At 43.4% G+C, this 19,057-nt stretch overlaps 1 protein-coding gene across 3 annotated transcripts in view; it reads left to right on the top strand.

The window, feature by feature from the left end:
* Positions 1-19,057, top strand: part of CASKIN1 (CASK interacting protein 1) — a 396,595-nt gene that overhangs the window by 289,988 nt on the left and 87,550 nt on the right. For all 3 annotated transcript variants that reach the window (XM_073636485.1, XM_073636486.1, XM_073636484.1), the window contains exons 5-6: positions 1,184-1,279; positions 4,602-4,732. In XM_073636485.1, the coding sequence (XP_073492586.1) occupies positions 1,184-1,279; positions 4,602-4,732 (227 nt within the window). The remainder of the gene's footprint in view (positions 1-1,183; positions 1,280-4,601; positions 4,733-19,057) is intronic.

The raw sequence follows: 19,057 nt of genomic DNA, 5'->3' as shown, positions 1-19,057 counted from the left end.
TGGATGAACCAAAGTGCAAAGTGGTAGAGCGAACATCTTACTCTTCCAGAAGTTTGTTGGTTTTGATGGAGGCCATAGAGCAGCCTTTCTCAACCGGGAAACCCTAAGGGCCCTTCAAAGGTTGCTAGGGGTTCTGTGAGCAATGAGCAACTTCTGCTACTGAGTGACCCTTGACAACAATGATCCTTTTTAACTATCTGTAAGGGGGGGATTCTTCCCAATGACTACAAATGTAAGGAGCAGCCTACCCAGTGACCATCACACTAATGTACCCTGTGAATATAGTAATTATTAGGAGCCTGGAAAGTTATTTCATGGGGTTCCTCTGTGTTAAAAAAGCTGAGAAAGGCTGCCGTAAAGACCTGAGAAACTGTATCAATTGTTTGTGATTAATTGGTTCTTTTTTGTTGTAGTGACGGAGTTACTTGACTTATGTACATGGGCAAATGTATTCAAATTATAGTTTCAGACCAGTTTGTGAAATGTATGACCTTTCGACTCTCTTCTAAATGGCTTTAAGAGGCTTTTGATTTCCTGTTGACTTTTATGGTAATAAAAGCAGTTCTGAGGTAAACAAATACCAAGTGCACAGGCCCCACCAACCCATTCATTGATAAGGTTGGTGGGATTTGGAATATACTAAAACCTTACTTTTGAAACAAATAAGAAGAGTGTCTTTCTATGCTACCTGTCTTCATTGCAGCATATTGTTTTGTTGCAAATTGACAGGTGTACTTTACATCAAGCTCAGGAAAATGGTGGCTCTCTAGTCGGCTGGAAACAGTAAGCCTCTACATTTGCTTACTAGAATATGGGCAGCACAGTGGCTATGTGGTTCTGCCTAGCAACACTAGGGTTGTCGGTTTGAATCCAACCTCGGCCCTACCTGCCTGAAGTTTGCATGGTCTCCCTGTGCCTGGGTGGTTTTTCTTCTACGCTCCAAAGACACGCTGGATCCTGTCTAAATTGGCCCTAGTATGTGTATGTATGAATGTGAGTTAGGGCCCCTAGACTGTAAGCTCTTTGAGGGCAGGGACTGATGTGAATGTACAATATATATGTAAACCTTTGCCACCGCTTTATAAATACCTGTAATAAAACTCGAAATAACATTCTGCTCCTTATTCATTTTTTATTTAAAAATCTTGTACAGATTTACTTATTTTTATCCCTTCTTATTTAGTCGGAGATGTTACTTCAGCACCAGTCCAACCCCTGCATCATGGATATTTCCGGAAAGACCCCTCTGGACTTGGCCTGCGAGTTTGGAAGAGTTGGGGTGAGTTTTGTTTATGCAGTGTTCTATCTATGCAGTGTTCTGTCTATACATTGTATTATCTATGCAGTGTATTGTGTTTGCTTAGTACTTACTACACCCCTGGTACCCAACCTGTGGCCCGAGGGCTACATTTGGGCCTTTAGTATATGTGTGGTAGATTAATCTCTACCAGCCTTATGTAACATGTTCCCAGTTTAATATTGTCTTCTGCAGCATGTCTCCAGGCCAAAAATGGAGCATGTGCACAGCCTCTGAGCAGAACTTCCTCTATTAGGTCTGCAGTCTGGCAGTCATCTCAAACATTACATATAATGAACATTATGTGCGGCCCTTTGGTGATGTCAGGGGTCGCAGTTGAGGCTCCCTATAGCTGATAAATTGACAATCACTGGCCTACACATAGTACTTTTTATGCAGTGTGCTGTCTTTGTGGTGTACTGTCTATGTAGTGTATCTTTTTCCTCTTTCTTGGTGTGAAAAGTGACCACAGTTCAGCAGTAGTTCAACAAGTGCAGAGGTAGTGCTGGGCTTTGCTAAAAGACAGCCCAGCATGCACTAACATTTATTACGTGCAGAACATATCCTGATAAACAAATGAATTAATAACTGCGGTCCTTGTTATATAGGTGCAAGGTAGACCATATAACAGTTTAAAAGTGCATAATACAAATAAAGTGCACCTATTAAAGTGCATAAAGTGTCCATAAACAGCCGTCAAATGCTTCAAAGATGAATAATAAATCAAAATCTTCTTGCAAGTCCCACACCAAAGTAAGTGTTTAGTGTCCTCTTTCACCACTTACCGGACTCATATGACACCCATTACAGGTAGTCATAAATGGCAGAATATGCTTCCGATAATCCTCCCAGCTGGTTAGAGGGGCCAACAGTTTTAGAACTGAGCTAGATCTCTGGACTCATATGACACCCATTACAGGTAGTCATAGATGGCAGAATATACTCCCGATAATGCTCCCGGCTGGTCAGAGGGGAAAACAGTAGTTAGAATCGAACTAGATCTCCAAAAAACCCGCAGAAAAAGAGGATACTTCCCATGGTAAAGTATATAATGTTAAAATTAACACGCTTTAAAATTACTCTTACAAAGTGGATGATCAAATAGAGCTTGATTCCATGGCAGGAACGCTGACCTGAGTTCCACCTGCATTCCAAAATGGCAGAAGTGAAGTGTCACGCAAGATCCCACCCAACATGTTTCGTCTGCACGTCTGACACCATCAGGGGTCCAACAGAACATATCTTGTTGTTTTTTCTTTTTTTTGTAACAGTTGGAACAACAGAAGCTAATCCCAACTGTTACCCTGTGACAGTTTTCCTGTTTTGATTTTCCTTTTTACATTCAAGGATAAATGTACTCTGAAAAGTCATTAGCTCTTTTTATGTATCCAGGGATATCAAACAACTTTGCAAACCTCTTACCTCTGACTATTTCCCTTTTCCTGTGCTTTCGGAATTTCTATCATAGGCCCAGGCCAGTGTAAACATTGTTTTGTTTAAATGTTGCGGTCTGTGGAGCTTGCTCGAGTACACTAAGCAGAATACTTACCACCAGCGACCCACCCGTACATCGCTGGACTTCCAGTGGTTATACGGGGGTGATGCCTGCAGAAGCAGGCATCACTCCAATACCGTTTCTTAGAGCCAGTGATCGGCTCACTTGTAAAGCAATCCTAGATGCTAACTAGCCACTGGATTGCTTTTACAAGTAGCAGGAGGGGAATCCACCCGCCTCCCACCACCTTTTGCGGCTTGCTTGGGCTCTACCATCCCACCGTGCGTCCACCAGCTGGTCGGAGAGCCGAACAAAGCCTTGATCAGCTTTAAATGACTATTGGCTATGGTAACCCAGAAGCAATGACCTGACATCACTTCCGATTTACCCAGATGTCAGCAGCGACATTTTTAAAAAATCAAAAGCATTAAAAAACACCAATATTGGTGTTTTCAATCCTTTTAAGGGCAAAGGAAGGATTTGGGGTGTTAAAGACCTCAGATCTCGCCATAAAGAGTGCCTGTCATGTGCCTATTGCTGTCACAAGGATGTTTACATTCCTTGTGACAACAATAAAAGTGATCAGATTTTTATTTTAAAATAACAGTGTAAAAATAAAAAATAAATAATTAGAAAAAAAAAAATGTAACCACCTGTCAAGCGTATACTGTATATGGCGTTAAGCTCTCCCACGCAGGATCACAAACCTTGTATGTGCAATTGTCAAAAAACAACAACGAAAAATTCCCAGCTCACTTACCAGCCAGCCTGCAACAACCCGAATTGTCCTGTCTAATAGTTCATGTTAAAACCAAGGGGTTTCGTTTGCATACATTTGCAAATATACACATAAACTGCAGAGGCCACTCTATCATTTTGAGAGTCTCCTGAGTTGGAGCACATACAGTATATAATAATGGATAGATTAAGGGCTGGTATGCCTGGAGGGAGCCCACTCCTCCTTAAAGCAGAGTTCCACTCATTTAAATGTCAGCAGCTACAAAAAGTGTAGCTGCTGACTTTTAATAAACAGACACTCAAATATTCCGCGATCCAGCGATGCGGCCGCCCGAAGCCTCGCTCTTCTCCCCCGCCTCTCCATGGCGTCGGAATTGCAAGTGTGGGCACTTGGCTGCGACAGCTTGTGGCTTCACAGCCGGGTGCGCATGCGCGAGTTGTGCTGCGCTGTCTTGAATGGCCGGGCAATCTCCTGGGACCTGTGATGTGTCCCAGAAGGTTGCAGGTAGCGAGGGGGAGAGGAGAACTTCAGTTCGGCGCCAGGAGAGTAAGTGGAAGCTGGGTACCTGTCAAAATATGTGGCATGTCAGGGGGTCACGAGTAATTAAACAGCGGAATTTTTGGGTGGAATTCCGCTTTAAAGGTATGCAGTTGTATTTAGTATTTGTCAATGAGTGGTGGGGGGTTATAAAAAAGATTTTTTTACATAGGAATGGAATATCTCACCACCAATTTTTAACTGTAGTCAGTAATATTAGGATCTAGTACGATTACAATATGATTTTATTTGGATTTGCATTATATTGGTATAAAAATGTATGAAATAGTTATATACATTTTGTGCGGTCCTTTAAGTTGGGGAATACCATAACAATTAAATCCAAGCTGTCCCTTTTCTAGCACACATTCAATTGTTATGTTTCAACAGTTTTATAAACGGCTCTTTATCTTGGTGCATAGGATCCTGCTGTACTACATTAGTAGAGAGACAAAGGCAGAAGGTCAAAGCTGGCAATTGGAATGCAGGTGTACTGTATATACGTGCAGGAATAAGCCCTCTTTTCTTTGCAGGTTGTTCAGCTGTTATTAAACAGTAACATGTGTGCAGCGTTGCTAGAACCAAAGCCTGGAGACAGCACAGACCCCAATGGGACCAGCCCTCTGCACCTCGCAGCTAAGAACGGACATATTGATATCATTAGGTGAGTGTTGATCTGTTTATGTGAAATACATAAGAATTTGCACAATGCGTTTATTGATTATTAACACTCTTGGAACTGACTCCAATAAACTACAACCAAGGGCAAAACGTTTTTTTCCCTAGATTAGGATAGAGTGGTGAGAGGTTAGAGCCTCTGTCAGGTTATTGCTCTCCCCATTAGGGAAATCCAATGTCTCTAATTGCCCTGATCACCAATGTCCCTGGGAGCGAAAGTGATGGTGAATCCAAACTTTTAAGTTGCACTAGACCAGGAAGAGAAGGAGAAATTTTCCAATGGGTGCACTTGCTCCCATGACAACTCTGGGGATAACCCACACATTGGAAAGATATCCTTTCACCCCCTTTAGCATCTACAGGACAGAAAATGAAGGGATACCTCCCCGAAGAGACATGGGACCAAAAAGAAATAAATTAATAAATAAACTGACAGTGGTTGTAATCTTGCCCTGCTCTATCCAAAATGAAAAAAAAAAAAACATGGCTGAGATATACGTTAATAAAGAGCTCTGTTGTAAACGCATTCTGTTCTATAGTTACTAAATACATTATTTAGGTCTCCAAACAATTCCTATTAAGAAGGCAGCTAATATGCAAATGAACTGATTACCCAGACACTAAAACCTGACACCAGCGGGTTGAACAAAAAAAAAACCTGACAGCTCTGGTCGGAGCCGATGTACTAACAATGTGATGTTAGTACAGCGATCTCCCCCGCTGAGCTGTTGTGTTCTGACAGGGGGACAGCCCACGCCAGAACACTTCGGTCAGCTAATGGCTGAGAGCGCTGATCAGGAGCCGGTCGGTTGCTGGTTGTCTTCTGTCGGGCGGAATGTCTGCTGGTTTTTTATTGAACCAGCCAATGTCTCCTGACATTTGGCCCGTGGGTACGGGGCTTAAACCCTGGTACACACAATGAGATTATCAGACGAATGATTGTCCGTTTTTATCTTTTTTGCATGTTATAGTCTCCATATCAAAAATGAACAGGTTACTGAAATTACAAAAATTCTTGTATGACAGAATAAAAATTCAGAAGTAATGTATTGTTATTGTATTTTCAGATGAAAATTGTACGGATTAAACAAAAATCGTACGATCTGGTACCATACAAGAACATTTTTTGTGCTTGTCCATTTGGATAATGTTGCACAACCTGTCCTGATCAGCTCTCGAAAGCTGTGTACTAATGATCAGATTTTTTTACAATCACTTTGAACGGCACTTATCATTTAGGAAGAATGCACGTGGAAACGCATGTCCAGCATAAGGCAGTCCATACACTTGAAGAGGCTGCCCTATGTGAGATTGTCACTGCCCAGAAGCTCAGGGACTGCATTTTGGCCCTGAGTGAGGAGCAAATTTACACTCATGTTTTGCTGCGATTCTCGTGCGTTTTGTCACACAATGACTAACCAAGGGCAAAATTACAATGGCTGAAATATCTGAGTACCTAGGCATTTGGTTATGTGAACTCTGCTGAAAGGGGAGACAAAGTTCAGCTTGGGCAGTCCTCCCGTTCAGCAGAGTTCACTTGACCAAATGCCTAGGCCTTAGGTCATGGGTGCTCAACCTGCGGGCCTTTTGCTGAACTACAAGTCCCATCATGCCTCTGGGAGTCATGCTTGTAACTGTCAGCCTTGCAATGCCTCATGGGACTTGTGGTTCTGCAACAGCTGGAGGGCCACAGGTTGAGCACCCATCATGCTAGGTCATGTGAGCAGCACTGATGGGAGCCTGAAGCCACATTTTCTCTAAGAAAGCTAAGGCAGGCCATAGATGGTGCAAATGTCTTACCTGCAACCACGAGTTGCAGGATAGAAATTCGCACGACTCCACCATTAACAAAAACAGTGCTGACAGGGGAATCCTTCCTGCCGAACAGTTGTCTGCTCCTTGCAAGGGCGGGGGAAGCCATCCCCGCCAGGAGAGGACAGTGATTATTGCTAGCGTCTATAGCCTGGCCACACATGGTTTGAATCTCGGCTGGTTCCTGCTGAACTGGACATGAGTTGAGCCGTCTATGGCCGGCCGGCCTAGATTGCTTTTTGCCTTTTTGTATTGCTCTTCATTTATCCACCCATAAAAGACCGGTAACCGCGCTTTTTTTTATTGTCAGTTGACTGACTACAAGGCCTATTTAATAGCACAAAAAAGCAAGTCATTGAATTTACATTCCGGTGCTTTCCACTTTTCTATGTAAGGGCAACGATCCAGAAATGGAAGGGTTATATATTTTGCAAAAATGGATCCTTCGCACTTTAAATGTTAAATAGACTGGAGATGGTGTGGTTTTTTTGTGTTTTCTTTTCTCTGCTTTTGAAATATTTGGCCATAAACCGAGAAGACGTTATTAGTTTCCGGTGGCCCTGTATAAAAGACAGCCGTCTAAAGCTCAGAAAATAATGGAGGATCTTATATTGTGGCTTTAAGCAGCCAATAAGAGTGATATATGACAGGCTGTTAGGATCCCGGCAACGTGTTTGGTAGTTGTAAAAAGGAGCCGGAGAAAATGGCAGAGTTATGAGAGAACTATAACATTCGCACAACACACCACTGCTATCTATATTGTACTGTACATTGCTTTTATATAAGTCTGAGATTTGGTAAGACCCATCGCTGCAGTATTAACCACTTCAGCCCCGGACCATTTGGCTGTCTAAAGACCAGAGGACTTTTTACAATTTGGCACTGCGTCGCTTTAACTGGTAATTGCGCGGTCATGCAATGTTGTACCCAAACGAAATGTGCGTCCTTTTTTTCCTACAAATAGAGCTTTCTTTTGATGGTATTTGATTCCCTCTGCGATTTTTATTTTTTGCGATCTAAACGGAAAAAAAGACGAAAAATTATGAAAAAAAATTATATTTTCTACTTTTTTTATAAGAAAAATCCAATAAACTCAATTTTAGTCATACATTTAGGCCAAAATGTATTCGGCCACATGGCTTTGGTAAAAAATGGCAATAAGCGTATATTTATTGGTTTGCGCAAAAGTTATAGCGTCTACAAACTAGGGTACTTTTCTGGAATTTACGCAGCTTTTAGTTTATGACTGCCTATGTCATTTCTTGAGGTGCTAAAATGGCAGGGCAGTACAAACCGCCCCCAAATGACCCCATTTTGGAAAGTAGACACCCCAAGGAAATTGCTAAGAGGCATGTTGAGCCCATTGAATATTTCATTTTTTTGCCCCAAGTGATTGAATAATAAATAACATTTTTTTTTACAAAAAGTTGTCACTAATTGATATATTGCTCACACATGCCATGGTTATATGTGGAATTACACCCCAAAATACATTTTGCTTCTCCTGAGTACGGGGATACCACATGTGTGGGACTTTTTGGGAGCCTAGTACGCCTAGTATGCCTCTCAGCAAATAGCTTGGGGTATCTACTTTCCAAAAAGGGGTCATTTGGGGGAGTTTTGAACTGTCCTGGCATTTTATGCACAACATTTAGAAGATTATGTCACACATCACCCACTCTTCTAACCACTTGAAGACAAAGCCCTTTCTGACACTTTGTTTACATGAAAAAATATTTTTTTTTTTGCAAGAAAATTACTTTGAACCCCCAAACATTATATATTTTTTTTAAAGCAAAGGCCCTACAAATTAAAATGGTGGGTGTTTAATTTTTTTCAATCACACAGTATTTGCGCAGCAATTTTTCAAACGCTTTTTTTTGCATTATACACACTTTTTAAAATTTTAATGCACTAAAACACACTATATTGCCCAAATGTTTGATGAAATAAAAAAGATGATCTTAGGCCGAGTACATGGATACCAAACACGACATGCTTTAAAATTGCTCACAAACGTGCAGCGGCGACAAACTACAACTAATTCATTTTTAAAAGCCTTTACAGGTTACCACTTTAGATTTACGGAGGAGGTCTACTGCTAAAATTACTGCCCTCAATCTGACCTTCGCGGTGATACCTCATATGCATGGTGCAATTGCTGTTTACATATGACGCCAGACCGACGCTTGCGTTCGCCTTTGCACGAGAGCAGGGGGGGACAGGGGTGCTCTTTTATTTTATTTATTTTTATTATTTATTTTGCTTTTTTATTTTTAAACTGTTCCTTTCATTTTTTTTTTTTTTTTTATCATTTTTATTGTTATCTCAGGGAATGTAAATATCCCCTATGATAGCAATAGGTAGTGACAGGTAATCTTTTTTTGAAAAAATTGGGGTCTATTAGACCCTAGATCTCTCCTCTGCCCTCAAAGCATCTGACCACACCAAGATCGGTGTGATAAAATGCTTTCCCAATTTCCCAATGGCACTGTTTATATCTGGCGAAATCTAAGTCATGAAATGCTCGTAGCTTCCAGTTTCTTAGGCCATAGAGATGATTGGAGCCCTTCTGGTCTCTGATCAGCTTTATGGTCAGCTGGCGGAACCACCGGCTGCATTCTCAGGCTCCCTGTTGGGACGGAAGAGCCAGAGAAAACCATGGAAGACTGTGGGGGGTCATTCCCTCCCACTGCTTATAAAAGCAGTCTAGAGGCTAAATAGCCACTAGGATTGCTTTTACATGAAAGCCGACCGCTGGCTGAAAAGAATGATACCTAAACCCGCAGGCATCATTCTGGTATAACCACTCAAAGTCCAGGAACATACCAGTACCTTGCTGGTCCTTGTTGGACATATATTGTAATCTTTTTTTTCATATATACACTGCCTTTGTCTCTCTCTCAGACTGATAGACACTTTGTAAATCCCATCCTCGTCGCCACTGTTATATCCTCTGAGTTGTGAGAGACACAAGACTCTGGTCTGGAACAATGGATGTTTATTTCAGTACACACTGTACACTGCAACATGCATCTCAGGACAGGTACATCTTATATGCTTCCTTAGATGTGCTCTAAGATGGCTACTATACCCCTTGACCCTTGTCATCACTCCTGGGTGGAGCCAGCCTTAAAGTGACAGTACATGTGGAACCTTTCAGGTATAACACAGCCTGTGGGCTGCATGAAAAAAAGAGATTAATCGGTGGGTATGCCCACCATTAGAATACCTCCCTTCTTCCACCAACTTCTAAGGATGGGCATACATGCACCATTTTGTTTTTAACTGTGGTGGTGAAATCACCTCCTACAGCGCTGGAGTCACGGCTTTATGTATCGTGGGAGCAAACGCTGTTGCTGTCAAGATAAATAAATCCGCGCTGCAGCTGAATGGCGTACCTGCTAAGCAAATGATGGTTAACAATAAAACAAACATTACAGTATAACAGTAAGACTTACCATACCTGCAAAGCAAATACAAAAAAAACATAGTAAAAAATAAAACATTATTTTTTAACGCAATCTATGCCTAAAATATATATATATATGCAGAAGCATGGGGGCATCCGCCCCAAAAGTTAGGAGCAAATCGCTCCTCCACCCCTGCTGCCTTCATGCTTTGGCATATATGCTTTTTTTTTAACTGTGGTAGTGAAATCACCTCCAACAGAGCTGGAGTCACGGTTTTATGTATCGTGGGAGCAAACGCTGTTGCCGTCAAGATAAATAAATCCGCGCTGCAGCTGAATGGCGTACCAGAAAACAAAAAAATGGCTAACAATAACACATTGCAGAATAGAATACAGTAAAAAAGAGCAGAACAATAGAGAGAGAGAGAGAGAGAGAGAGAACAATATAACCACAACTATTTTTGTTTTTTTTTATTTTATGTTTTTTTTTGTGTTTTTTTAATTTTTACTTTTTTTTACACTTTTATTTGTAACTGTAATGGTTCGGTTCCAGGTTCGAGTCCCTCAAAATGCAATGGCATCTTGGGAGACCCTGTGAAAGTGTGTCCTAGTATGTGCAGTGCTGTACCCTACGCTAATACTAATACTAATACTGGTAGCATTCAAAAAATTCACCAATGCAAAGACCAGGATTGTCAGGACAGGAGGGACAATAATAGCGGTTGTCATGCCTATATCCGCGTTTTCTACAGACACAACATCTTCTTTGGGGGGCTCGTTGGGTAGGGGTACTCGGGAGGACATACGGAAAATGCCTCTCATGCAGCCAGCTTACTGCATTTGGATGGGGATGGTGAGGTGGAGCATCGTCTGAAAACAGAAGGGCTCTGACGATCTCTTCCTGGAATTTATGAAGGATTCAGTCCGACCTGGAGCTCTGTTTAGCACATGAGTGTTCAGCATAGCCAATTGAAATAAGTATACAGACACTTTCTTGTACCAGCGTCTGGCCTTACGGGCAATTAAGTACGGCGCCAACAACTGGTCGTTGAGGTCCACTCCTCCCATATTTTGGTTGTATTCGTGGACACAGAGGGGTTTCTCCACAACACCAGTCGCCGTAGTAATTTGGACCGTCGTGTCTGCATGAAGGGAGGACAGAACGAAAACATTCTTATTATCCCTCCACTTCACAGTGAGAAAATTATTACACTTGAAGCAGGCTCTCTCCCCCAGCCTAAGACAGGAATCTGGGTAAGCCCCAGCGATTAGGTCGCACAGTGCCACATACGCCAATCTGATGATCAAACAAATGATTAAAAGTGGCACGCTCGTGTAATAATTGTCCACATACAAATGGTACCCCTTTCCGAATAAGGGTGACACCAAGTCCCACACAATCTTACCAGCGCTCCCTATGTAGTCTGGGTAGTTCTCCGGCTCTACGTGACTATCTCTTCCCTCGTAAACCATAAAACTATATGTATAGCCTGTGGCCCTGTCACAGAGTTTATACATCTTGACCCCGTACCTGGCACGCTTGCTGGGAAGATACTGTTTGAAAGACAAGTGGCCAGAAAACTTAATCAGGGACTCATCAACGCAGACAACTGATGGGGAGTAAACAAGGCTGCAAAACGTTGGTTGAAGTGGTTTACGAGGGGCCGAATTTTGTAGAACCGATCGTATCCAGGGTCTCCACGAGGACAACAGAGTTCATTGTCATTGAAGTGCATGAACAGCAAAATCTGCTCGTATCGTGCCCTGGCCATGGAGGCAGAGAACACGGGCGTATGGTGAATTGGGTCAGTGGACCAATATGACCGCAACTCACTCTTTTTAGTTATGCCCATGTTGAGGGAAAGGCCCAGAAAGGTCTTAAATTCAGAAACCGTAATTGGTTTCCAATCTCTGGCAAGGGAGGACTGGGGATTAGCGGCGATGAATTGACCAGCATACAAATTGCTTTGGTCCACAATAGATCTATAGAGATCTTCAGTGAAAAACAGCGAATAGAAATCAAGTGACATAAAATCAACTGTTTCCACCTGAATGCCGGGTTGGCCAGTGAATGGGGGAAGTACGGGTGCTGCAGAAGTGGTGGGTTCCCAATTAGGATTGGCAAATTCTGCAGGAAGGACACTATGGGCACGACGGGCCTGTGTTCGTCATCTTGGTGGCAGCCTGACCTTCGCAGGGGCCACAACTCCGTTGTCAGAGCTATTTGTCATGGAGCCGCTGCTGTCTACAGGATCGTATTCTGAGCCTGAATCTGACAGATGAGTGATTTCCTCTTCACTATCTGTCATGCTCAGAAACGTGTAGGCCTCTTCACTAGTGTACCTTCGATTTGCCATTTTGGGCTCTAAACTGGTACACTAGTGAGACTCACAGCTCCTAGACTGTCAGCAACTGTATCAAACGCTACCAAAAAAACTGTTAGCGATCGCAGGGATCAGGTCTGACTCTGCGAACGCTGCAGTTATGTGTATTGTGTTTTGTAAGTGACAGTGATCGATCATTACTGCACTTGGGTGGGCTGGGCGGAGGGGCAAAATGCAGGTGCTAGCAGGTATCTGGGCTGATCCCGCTAACACTGCATTTTTGGGAACCCTAAACTGCTGGGGACGCTAGTATAGATCTGATCAGATCAGATATTGATCCGTTCAGATACTATACCACTAAGGAAGGTGTATTTTACGTGCAAGGGTGTTAGCACTACTGGCACTAATCTGACGCTGCCTGGGGCGACACAGACCCTAACTGACCCTAAAACCTAACTGATATCACCCGCCGGGTGATCAGGGGGTTAAACCTTTATTGGGTAATAAACGGCGGGTATAAGAAACAAACTAACCAGCTTCACCTGTAACACTTATACGGTGATCACTGGTGAAAGGGTTAACTAGGGGGCAATCGGGGGTTAAAACCTTTATTAGGTAGTATATAGGAGTACCTGACGCTATAAAAAGCTGACGGTGAACCTAGATACCTACCCGGCTAACTAGCGTCACCTGTGACACTAATGCGTTGATCAGAAAAAAGATTGCTTAGTGACACTGACGTCAGGGGATGAAAGAGTTAACTGGGGGGGGTGATCAAGGGGTTAAACCTTTATTAGGGGGGGTTAGGGGGGTACCCTAGACCTAAAGGGGCCTACCACTAACTGCCCTAACAACTTATTACAGTCACAAAGGACACCAAATGCAGTGATAAGTAAAAAAATAAACACTGCAATCGGTGACACTGTGACTGGGAGTGCAGGGGGTGATCGGGGGGGGGGGGGGTTTATGTGCCTATGTGTACTGGTGTTAGTGTAGTGTTGGTGTAACTCACATTAATGTCTTCTCTCCTCGGGCGCCGGAACGAAAAGGTTCCACGAGGAGAGATGACATCACTTCCTCTGCTTCCGTTTACAGTTCAGAAGCAGAGGAAGCTTCTCATTCATCAGGAGCGATCACGAGGGGGTGGCCATGAATTGGTGGCCTTCCCCTCAGCACAGATCGCTCCTACAACAAATCCGACCGCCGCAGGCACCGGGGGGGGGGGGGGCGATCTGGCCCCCCCGCCCACTGATAGGCAGGGACGTACAGGTACGCCCATATGCCTGCCCGTGCCATTCTGTCGACGTACATTGTCATGCGGCGGTCGGCAAGTGGTTAAAGTCGGCTGTAAATACTGAGTTTGCAAAAAAAAAAAAAGAACAGCAAGCAAAAGTTATCCAAAGTTTTCTGTTGCGAATATATACACCAATTGTGTATATGCCGGGACCCCCTGATTGTTCCTGACAGAGGCAGAACGTCGGTCTGCCTATATAAACAAGGCAGATCATCGTTCTGTTAGTAGGGAAGACAGAGATCCTGTGTTTCTGCTAAGCACTCCCTAGGGACAGTTAACCCTTTCATTGCCCCTGATGTTAACTCCTTCCCAGCCAGTGTCATTAGTACAGTGACAGTGCATATTTTTTTTTAGCACTGATCACTGTATTAGTGTCACTGGTCCCCAAAAAAGTATCAAAAGTGTCAGTTAGTGTCTGATTTGTCCACTGCAATGTCGCAGTCCTGCTATAAGTCACTGATCGCCGCCACTACTGGTAAAAAAACAAAAAAAAACTTATAAAAATTGCATAAAAATATCCCATAGTTTGTAGACGCTATAACTTTTGCGCAAACCAATCAATATACGCTTTTTGAGATTTTTTTTTTTTTTACCAAACACATGTAGCCATACATATTGGCCTAAATTGATGAAGACATTTTTTGATTTTTTACATTTTTTTTATTGGGTGTGTTTTATAGCAGAAAGTAAAAATATTGTTTTTTTTTTTTCAAAATTGTAGGGTTTTTTTTGTTTAAAGCGCAAAAAATAAAAACCGCGGAGGTGATCAAATACCACCAAATGAAAGCTCTATCTAGGGAAGAAAAGGAAATCAATTTTATTATGGGAAAGCATCGCATGACCGCACAAATGTCAGTTAAAGTAACGCAGTGCCGTATCACAAAAAATGGCCTGTCATGACTGGGGGTAAATCTTCCGGAGCTGAAGTGGTTAAGTAACACTTTAAAGTGCAACTTTAGTCAAAACATTTTTGCTAGCTTTAAATACCGTTAGAATGGTTTAGGACAGAGGCATAGCTTTAAGCTTGTGGGTTCTGATGCAAAAGTTGACCTGGGGCCTTACTACCACCCGCCACTTCCACTGTGCTCCTATATACTGCAAGTGGCTAAAGAGTTATTATCTTTATTTACATATTGAGAGGGTCATTCAAAAGAATTGGGGAGGTACAGTATGTCAAAATGTGGACAGTTTCAAAGATCACCAGGGTTCGGCACCCTTTTTTTTTTTTTTTTTTTAAGAATTACCCTAATTAAATAGTAAGGAAAACTGAAAAACCTAATAAAACAAATGTCATTGTAAAAAAAAAAAATGTACCCTACCTTAAAAGTGGACAGTGTCAGTCAGTAGAGCAGTGTACGTTGTCTGTAGGGGAGTGAACGGTGTGTGGACAGTCTCAGTAGAGCAATAAAGGGTGTCAGTAGAGCAAAGGGTGGTGTCAGTAGAGCTGTGGACAATGTCAGTAAGGCAGAGGATGGTGCGTGGACAGTGTCAGTAGGGCAATGGATGGTGTCAGTAGGGCAGTGGATGGTGTCAGTAGAGCAATGGCTGGTGTCAGTAGAGCAATGGATGGTGTTAGCAGGGCAGTAAAACGTGTCAGAGCAGTGGATGGTGTCAGTCAGTAGGACAGTGTCAGTCAGTAGGGCAGTGGATGGTGTCAGTCAGTAGAGCAGTGGACAGTGTCAGTAGAGCAGTGGACAATGTCAGCAGGGCAGTGAAAAGTGTCAGTAGAGCAGTGGACAGTGTCAGCAGGGCAGTGAAAAGTGTCAGTAGAGCAGTGGATGGTGTCAGTAGAGCAATGGATGGTGTCAGCAGGGCAGTGAAAAGCAGTGATGGGAGTAAGTCACACATGTGCAAGTCACAAGCAAGTCTCAAGTCTTAACCTTCAAGTCATAAGCAAGTCCCAAGTTACTGTGGCGAAAAGCAAGCAAGTCAAGTCGAGTCCCTGCTAGAAGTCAAGCAAGTCAAGTCAAGTCATTTACTTTGGTCAAGTCACAAATTAAGTCAAAATACTGATCTACCCCGAAGCCGGGACTCGGGGGGAGCTTTTTTTTGTGGGGGGGGGGGCGGCTTTTGCCTAGGCCAAGACACAGAACGGGTGGTGCCAAGTCATTGCAAGTCAAATAGCCCAAGTCAAAGTCAAGTCGCAAGTCATTAGTGACAAGTCAAAGTCAAGTCGAGTCATTTATTTAATTTTGTCAAGCAAGTCGCAAGTCCTCAAACAGGTGACTCGAGTCTGACTCGAGTCAAGTCATATGACTCGAGTCCCCCACCTCTGGTGAAAAGTGTCAGTAGAGCAGTGGTTGGTGTCAGCAGGGCAGTGAAAAGTGTCAGCAGGGCAGTGGATGGTGTCAGTAGAGCAGTGGATGGTGTCAGTAGGGCAGTGGATGGTGTCAGTAGGGCAGTGGATAGTGTCAGTAGGGCAGTGGATGGTGTGTGGACAGTGGGGCAGTGGACAGTGTCAGTCAGTAGGGCAGTGGATGGGATCAGATGTTTTTTTTATTTTTGTTTTCTTTTACCATTTTTTTTTTTTTTTTTTTTTTAGCAGCCCGGTTGGGGGGCCTCTGGTAGAATATCAGGGGTCTAAAAAAAACCTGAGGTCTCACTTTTGAGACAAAGTGATTAAAGACACAATCCTCAATCAAAAACGGAAAAGTAAAAGGTGTGGCACTAACTCAGACAAGACTCTATATCGGGGGTCTCCAAACTTTCTAAACAAAGGGCCAGTTAACTGTCCTCCAGACTTTATGGGGGCCGGACTGTGGCCATTGGGAGTAGAAAAAGTCTGGGTGTCAGTGGTAAAAAAACAATGCCCCATCTTTGGTGTCAGTGGGAGGAATTGTGTTCCATCGTTGGTGTCAATGGACCCATTGTTGGTGTCATTGGGTGAAATTGTGCCCCATTATTAGGATAATTGGGAGGAATTGTGTTCCATCAATGGTGCCATTAGGCCCATTGTTGATGTCATTGGGAGTCATTGGGCCCCGTTGTTAGTGTCATTGGGAGAAATTGTGTACTATCATTGGTGTCATTGGGAGAAATTGTGTACCATCATTGGTGCCATTGGCCCTCATTGTTGGTTACATTAGGAGGAATTATGTCCCATAACTGGTGTCATTAGGCCTCATTGTTGGAGTAATTGGGAAGAATAGTGCCCCATCATTTGTGTCATTGGGAGGAATTGTGCGCCATCATTGGTGTCATTGGGAGGCATCGTGCCCCTTAATTGGTGTCAGTGGGGGGGAATTATGTCCCATTGTTGGTATGAGTTAATGAAACAGTGCCCCAAGGACCCAATAAATACAAGCAAAGGGCCGCAGTTTGGAGACCACTGCTCTATATCATATATTGATATATAGTGATATTCAAAACAGATCAAACAGTGCAAAATAATAAGAGTTCCATAAAAAAAGTGACACAGTTTTCACAGAACAATCCAGTCACCTTGACTGAAAAATAGGTATCACGGTTTACTATGCTTTAGGTATGAATGAACACAGTGAGTGATTGGTACTGATCACTCACTGTGTTGCATCAGAAAAGGAAGGGTGCAAGAAATGATATATTTACTGATCTCTGCCCTTGCTTTCCATCCTGAAACGTCTCTTGCAGCAGCCGGTGGAAGAGGAAGGGAAGCTGGAAGTGCGGGGGGGGGGCAGGATTTGTCATAGAGGGCCTGGGCAGCAGAAGTAACCTGGATACGAGGGGCAGCATATGGGGAACAAAGCCCCACCATCTTCCTCCTGCAGCTACCGAAAGCTGTCTCATCCTCTCCCGCCGGCTTTCAGCAGCTGCAGAAGGAATATGAAAGGGGTTGGTTCCTGTAGATACTGCCCATCCTATACAGGTGTAGAACCTAATGTGGCAGGGAGGCCCCATGGGCCGCCTGGAGCATGGGATGGGCGGGACTGCCATTGCGACCCCATTGACCCTGAAACACTATGCCAGAGTTGGGGTCCCTTCATGTCACACGGGGTCCCCTTGCTGCCTACACACTACTAGTCCCAGCATGTTCAGAACTCACCCCTCCCCTATGCTGGCTCCTGTCCAGGGAAGTCTTAGTCCCAGTGGAGAAGCTAGACATTCTTTCACCTGGAGCAAAGACTCAGTTAGGTGCCCCCCTCCTTCCTAAAGAAGACAGTATCAGAAAGGCAGAAGGTTGGTGTCAGTAGGGCAGTGGACGGTCAGTAGTTTTATTCTTTATTATTATTTACAATTTTATTATTTTGTATTATTTTTAGGAGCCCTGTTTGGGGGGGGGGGGCTTTGTTGAAATTTCAGCGGTCCAAACAGACCCCCTGGTGTCTCACTCTTGGGACAGAGAAAGGGTTGAGGACAGATTCCTCCGTCCCTTTCTGTGCAGCTGCACTGGACAGTGAATGAACAGAAGGCTCTGTACAGAGGCTTCCCATTAATTCATAAACTAAAGCATAATAAATACTAAGAACAAAAATGGGAAACACTCGCGCCTTGGAGGAATGGTACTGTGTGAGCTGCTGCTATCCGATGTTGTCCCCACTAGAGGGCAAAATTTTAAAAAAGTGTAATAGACAGCGCATGCTCTTCCTTGACTGTATGCCAAGTATGAATTTTTATAAATGACTATGCCTTGTTACTATCCTACAGAACCATTGGTGGATATAACTTCTAATATAACACGGATATAATTGTTCAATATTAAAGGTGAATAACCTGTGACAAGGATATAGTTTTGCAATTTCAAAAGTGGATACACATCTATCAATACAATTTTCCAGTAACTGTAATTAAATAAAGTGCATATAGTGATAGCAGTGCAAACAGTGTTGTTGTGTGCTCCATGTCCCATAGATGTCTGTACATCCACCTCCTGGGAGTAGTAAACGGTCTACACTCACTGAATGTGTTGGTCTCCTTCACCATACAGCAAGAGGAGTCTGCCGTGCTTGTGGGTCATTAATGGGGACCACTTCCCAATACGATATCCTCTGGTAGTTCCCACTGTGTTGGATAGCCCTTGGTGGTGACTCCAAGGCTCCAGGGACAAAGGAATGTTCAGTGGGCAATATAAAATAAGAAGCTCCTCAGAGTAAAATTCTTGAGTGATTTATTAAAAAACAGCAGCATACATAAAAACTAAAAAAAAAACTGTCAATATGACAGAACTGGACGTCACCAAATAAACCATCAGCCCTACTCTAGTTTACTATGCTTCAGTTATGGATGAACACAGTGAATGATCGGTACTGATCACTCACTATGTTCATTCACAAAAGGAAGGGGCTGGTAAATGACATATTTACCGGACCCTTCTCCTGCTCTGCATCCTGCAGCAGTTGGTGGGAAAGGAGGGGAGCTGCAGTGTGCGGATGGAGGGCGGGAGGGCAGGGTATTACAGGGGAAGCTGAGCAGCAGAAGTAAGAGGAACCTGGAGGGGAGGGGTGGTGGGGGCAGCATTTATTGGAACCAATGAGCTGCATTTTCCTCCTGCAG

The sequence above is a fragment of the Aquarana catesbeiana genome, linkage group LG06 (assembly GCF_042186555.1).
Source record: "Aquarana catesbeiana isolate 2022-GZ linkage group LG06, ASM4218655v1, whole genome shotgun sequence".
Taxonomy (NCBI): Eukaryota; Metazoa; Chordata; class Amphibia; order Anura; family Ranidae; genus Aquarana; species Aquarana catesbeiana.
This window is presented reverse-complemented; position numbering and strand designations above follow the sequence as displayed.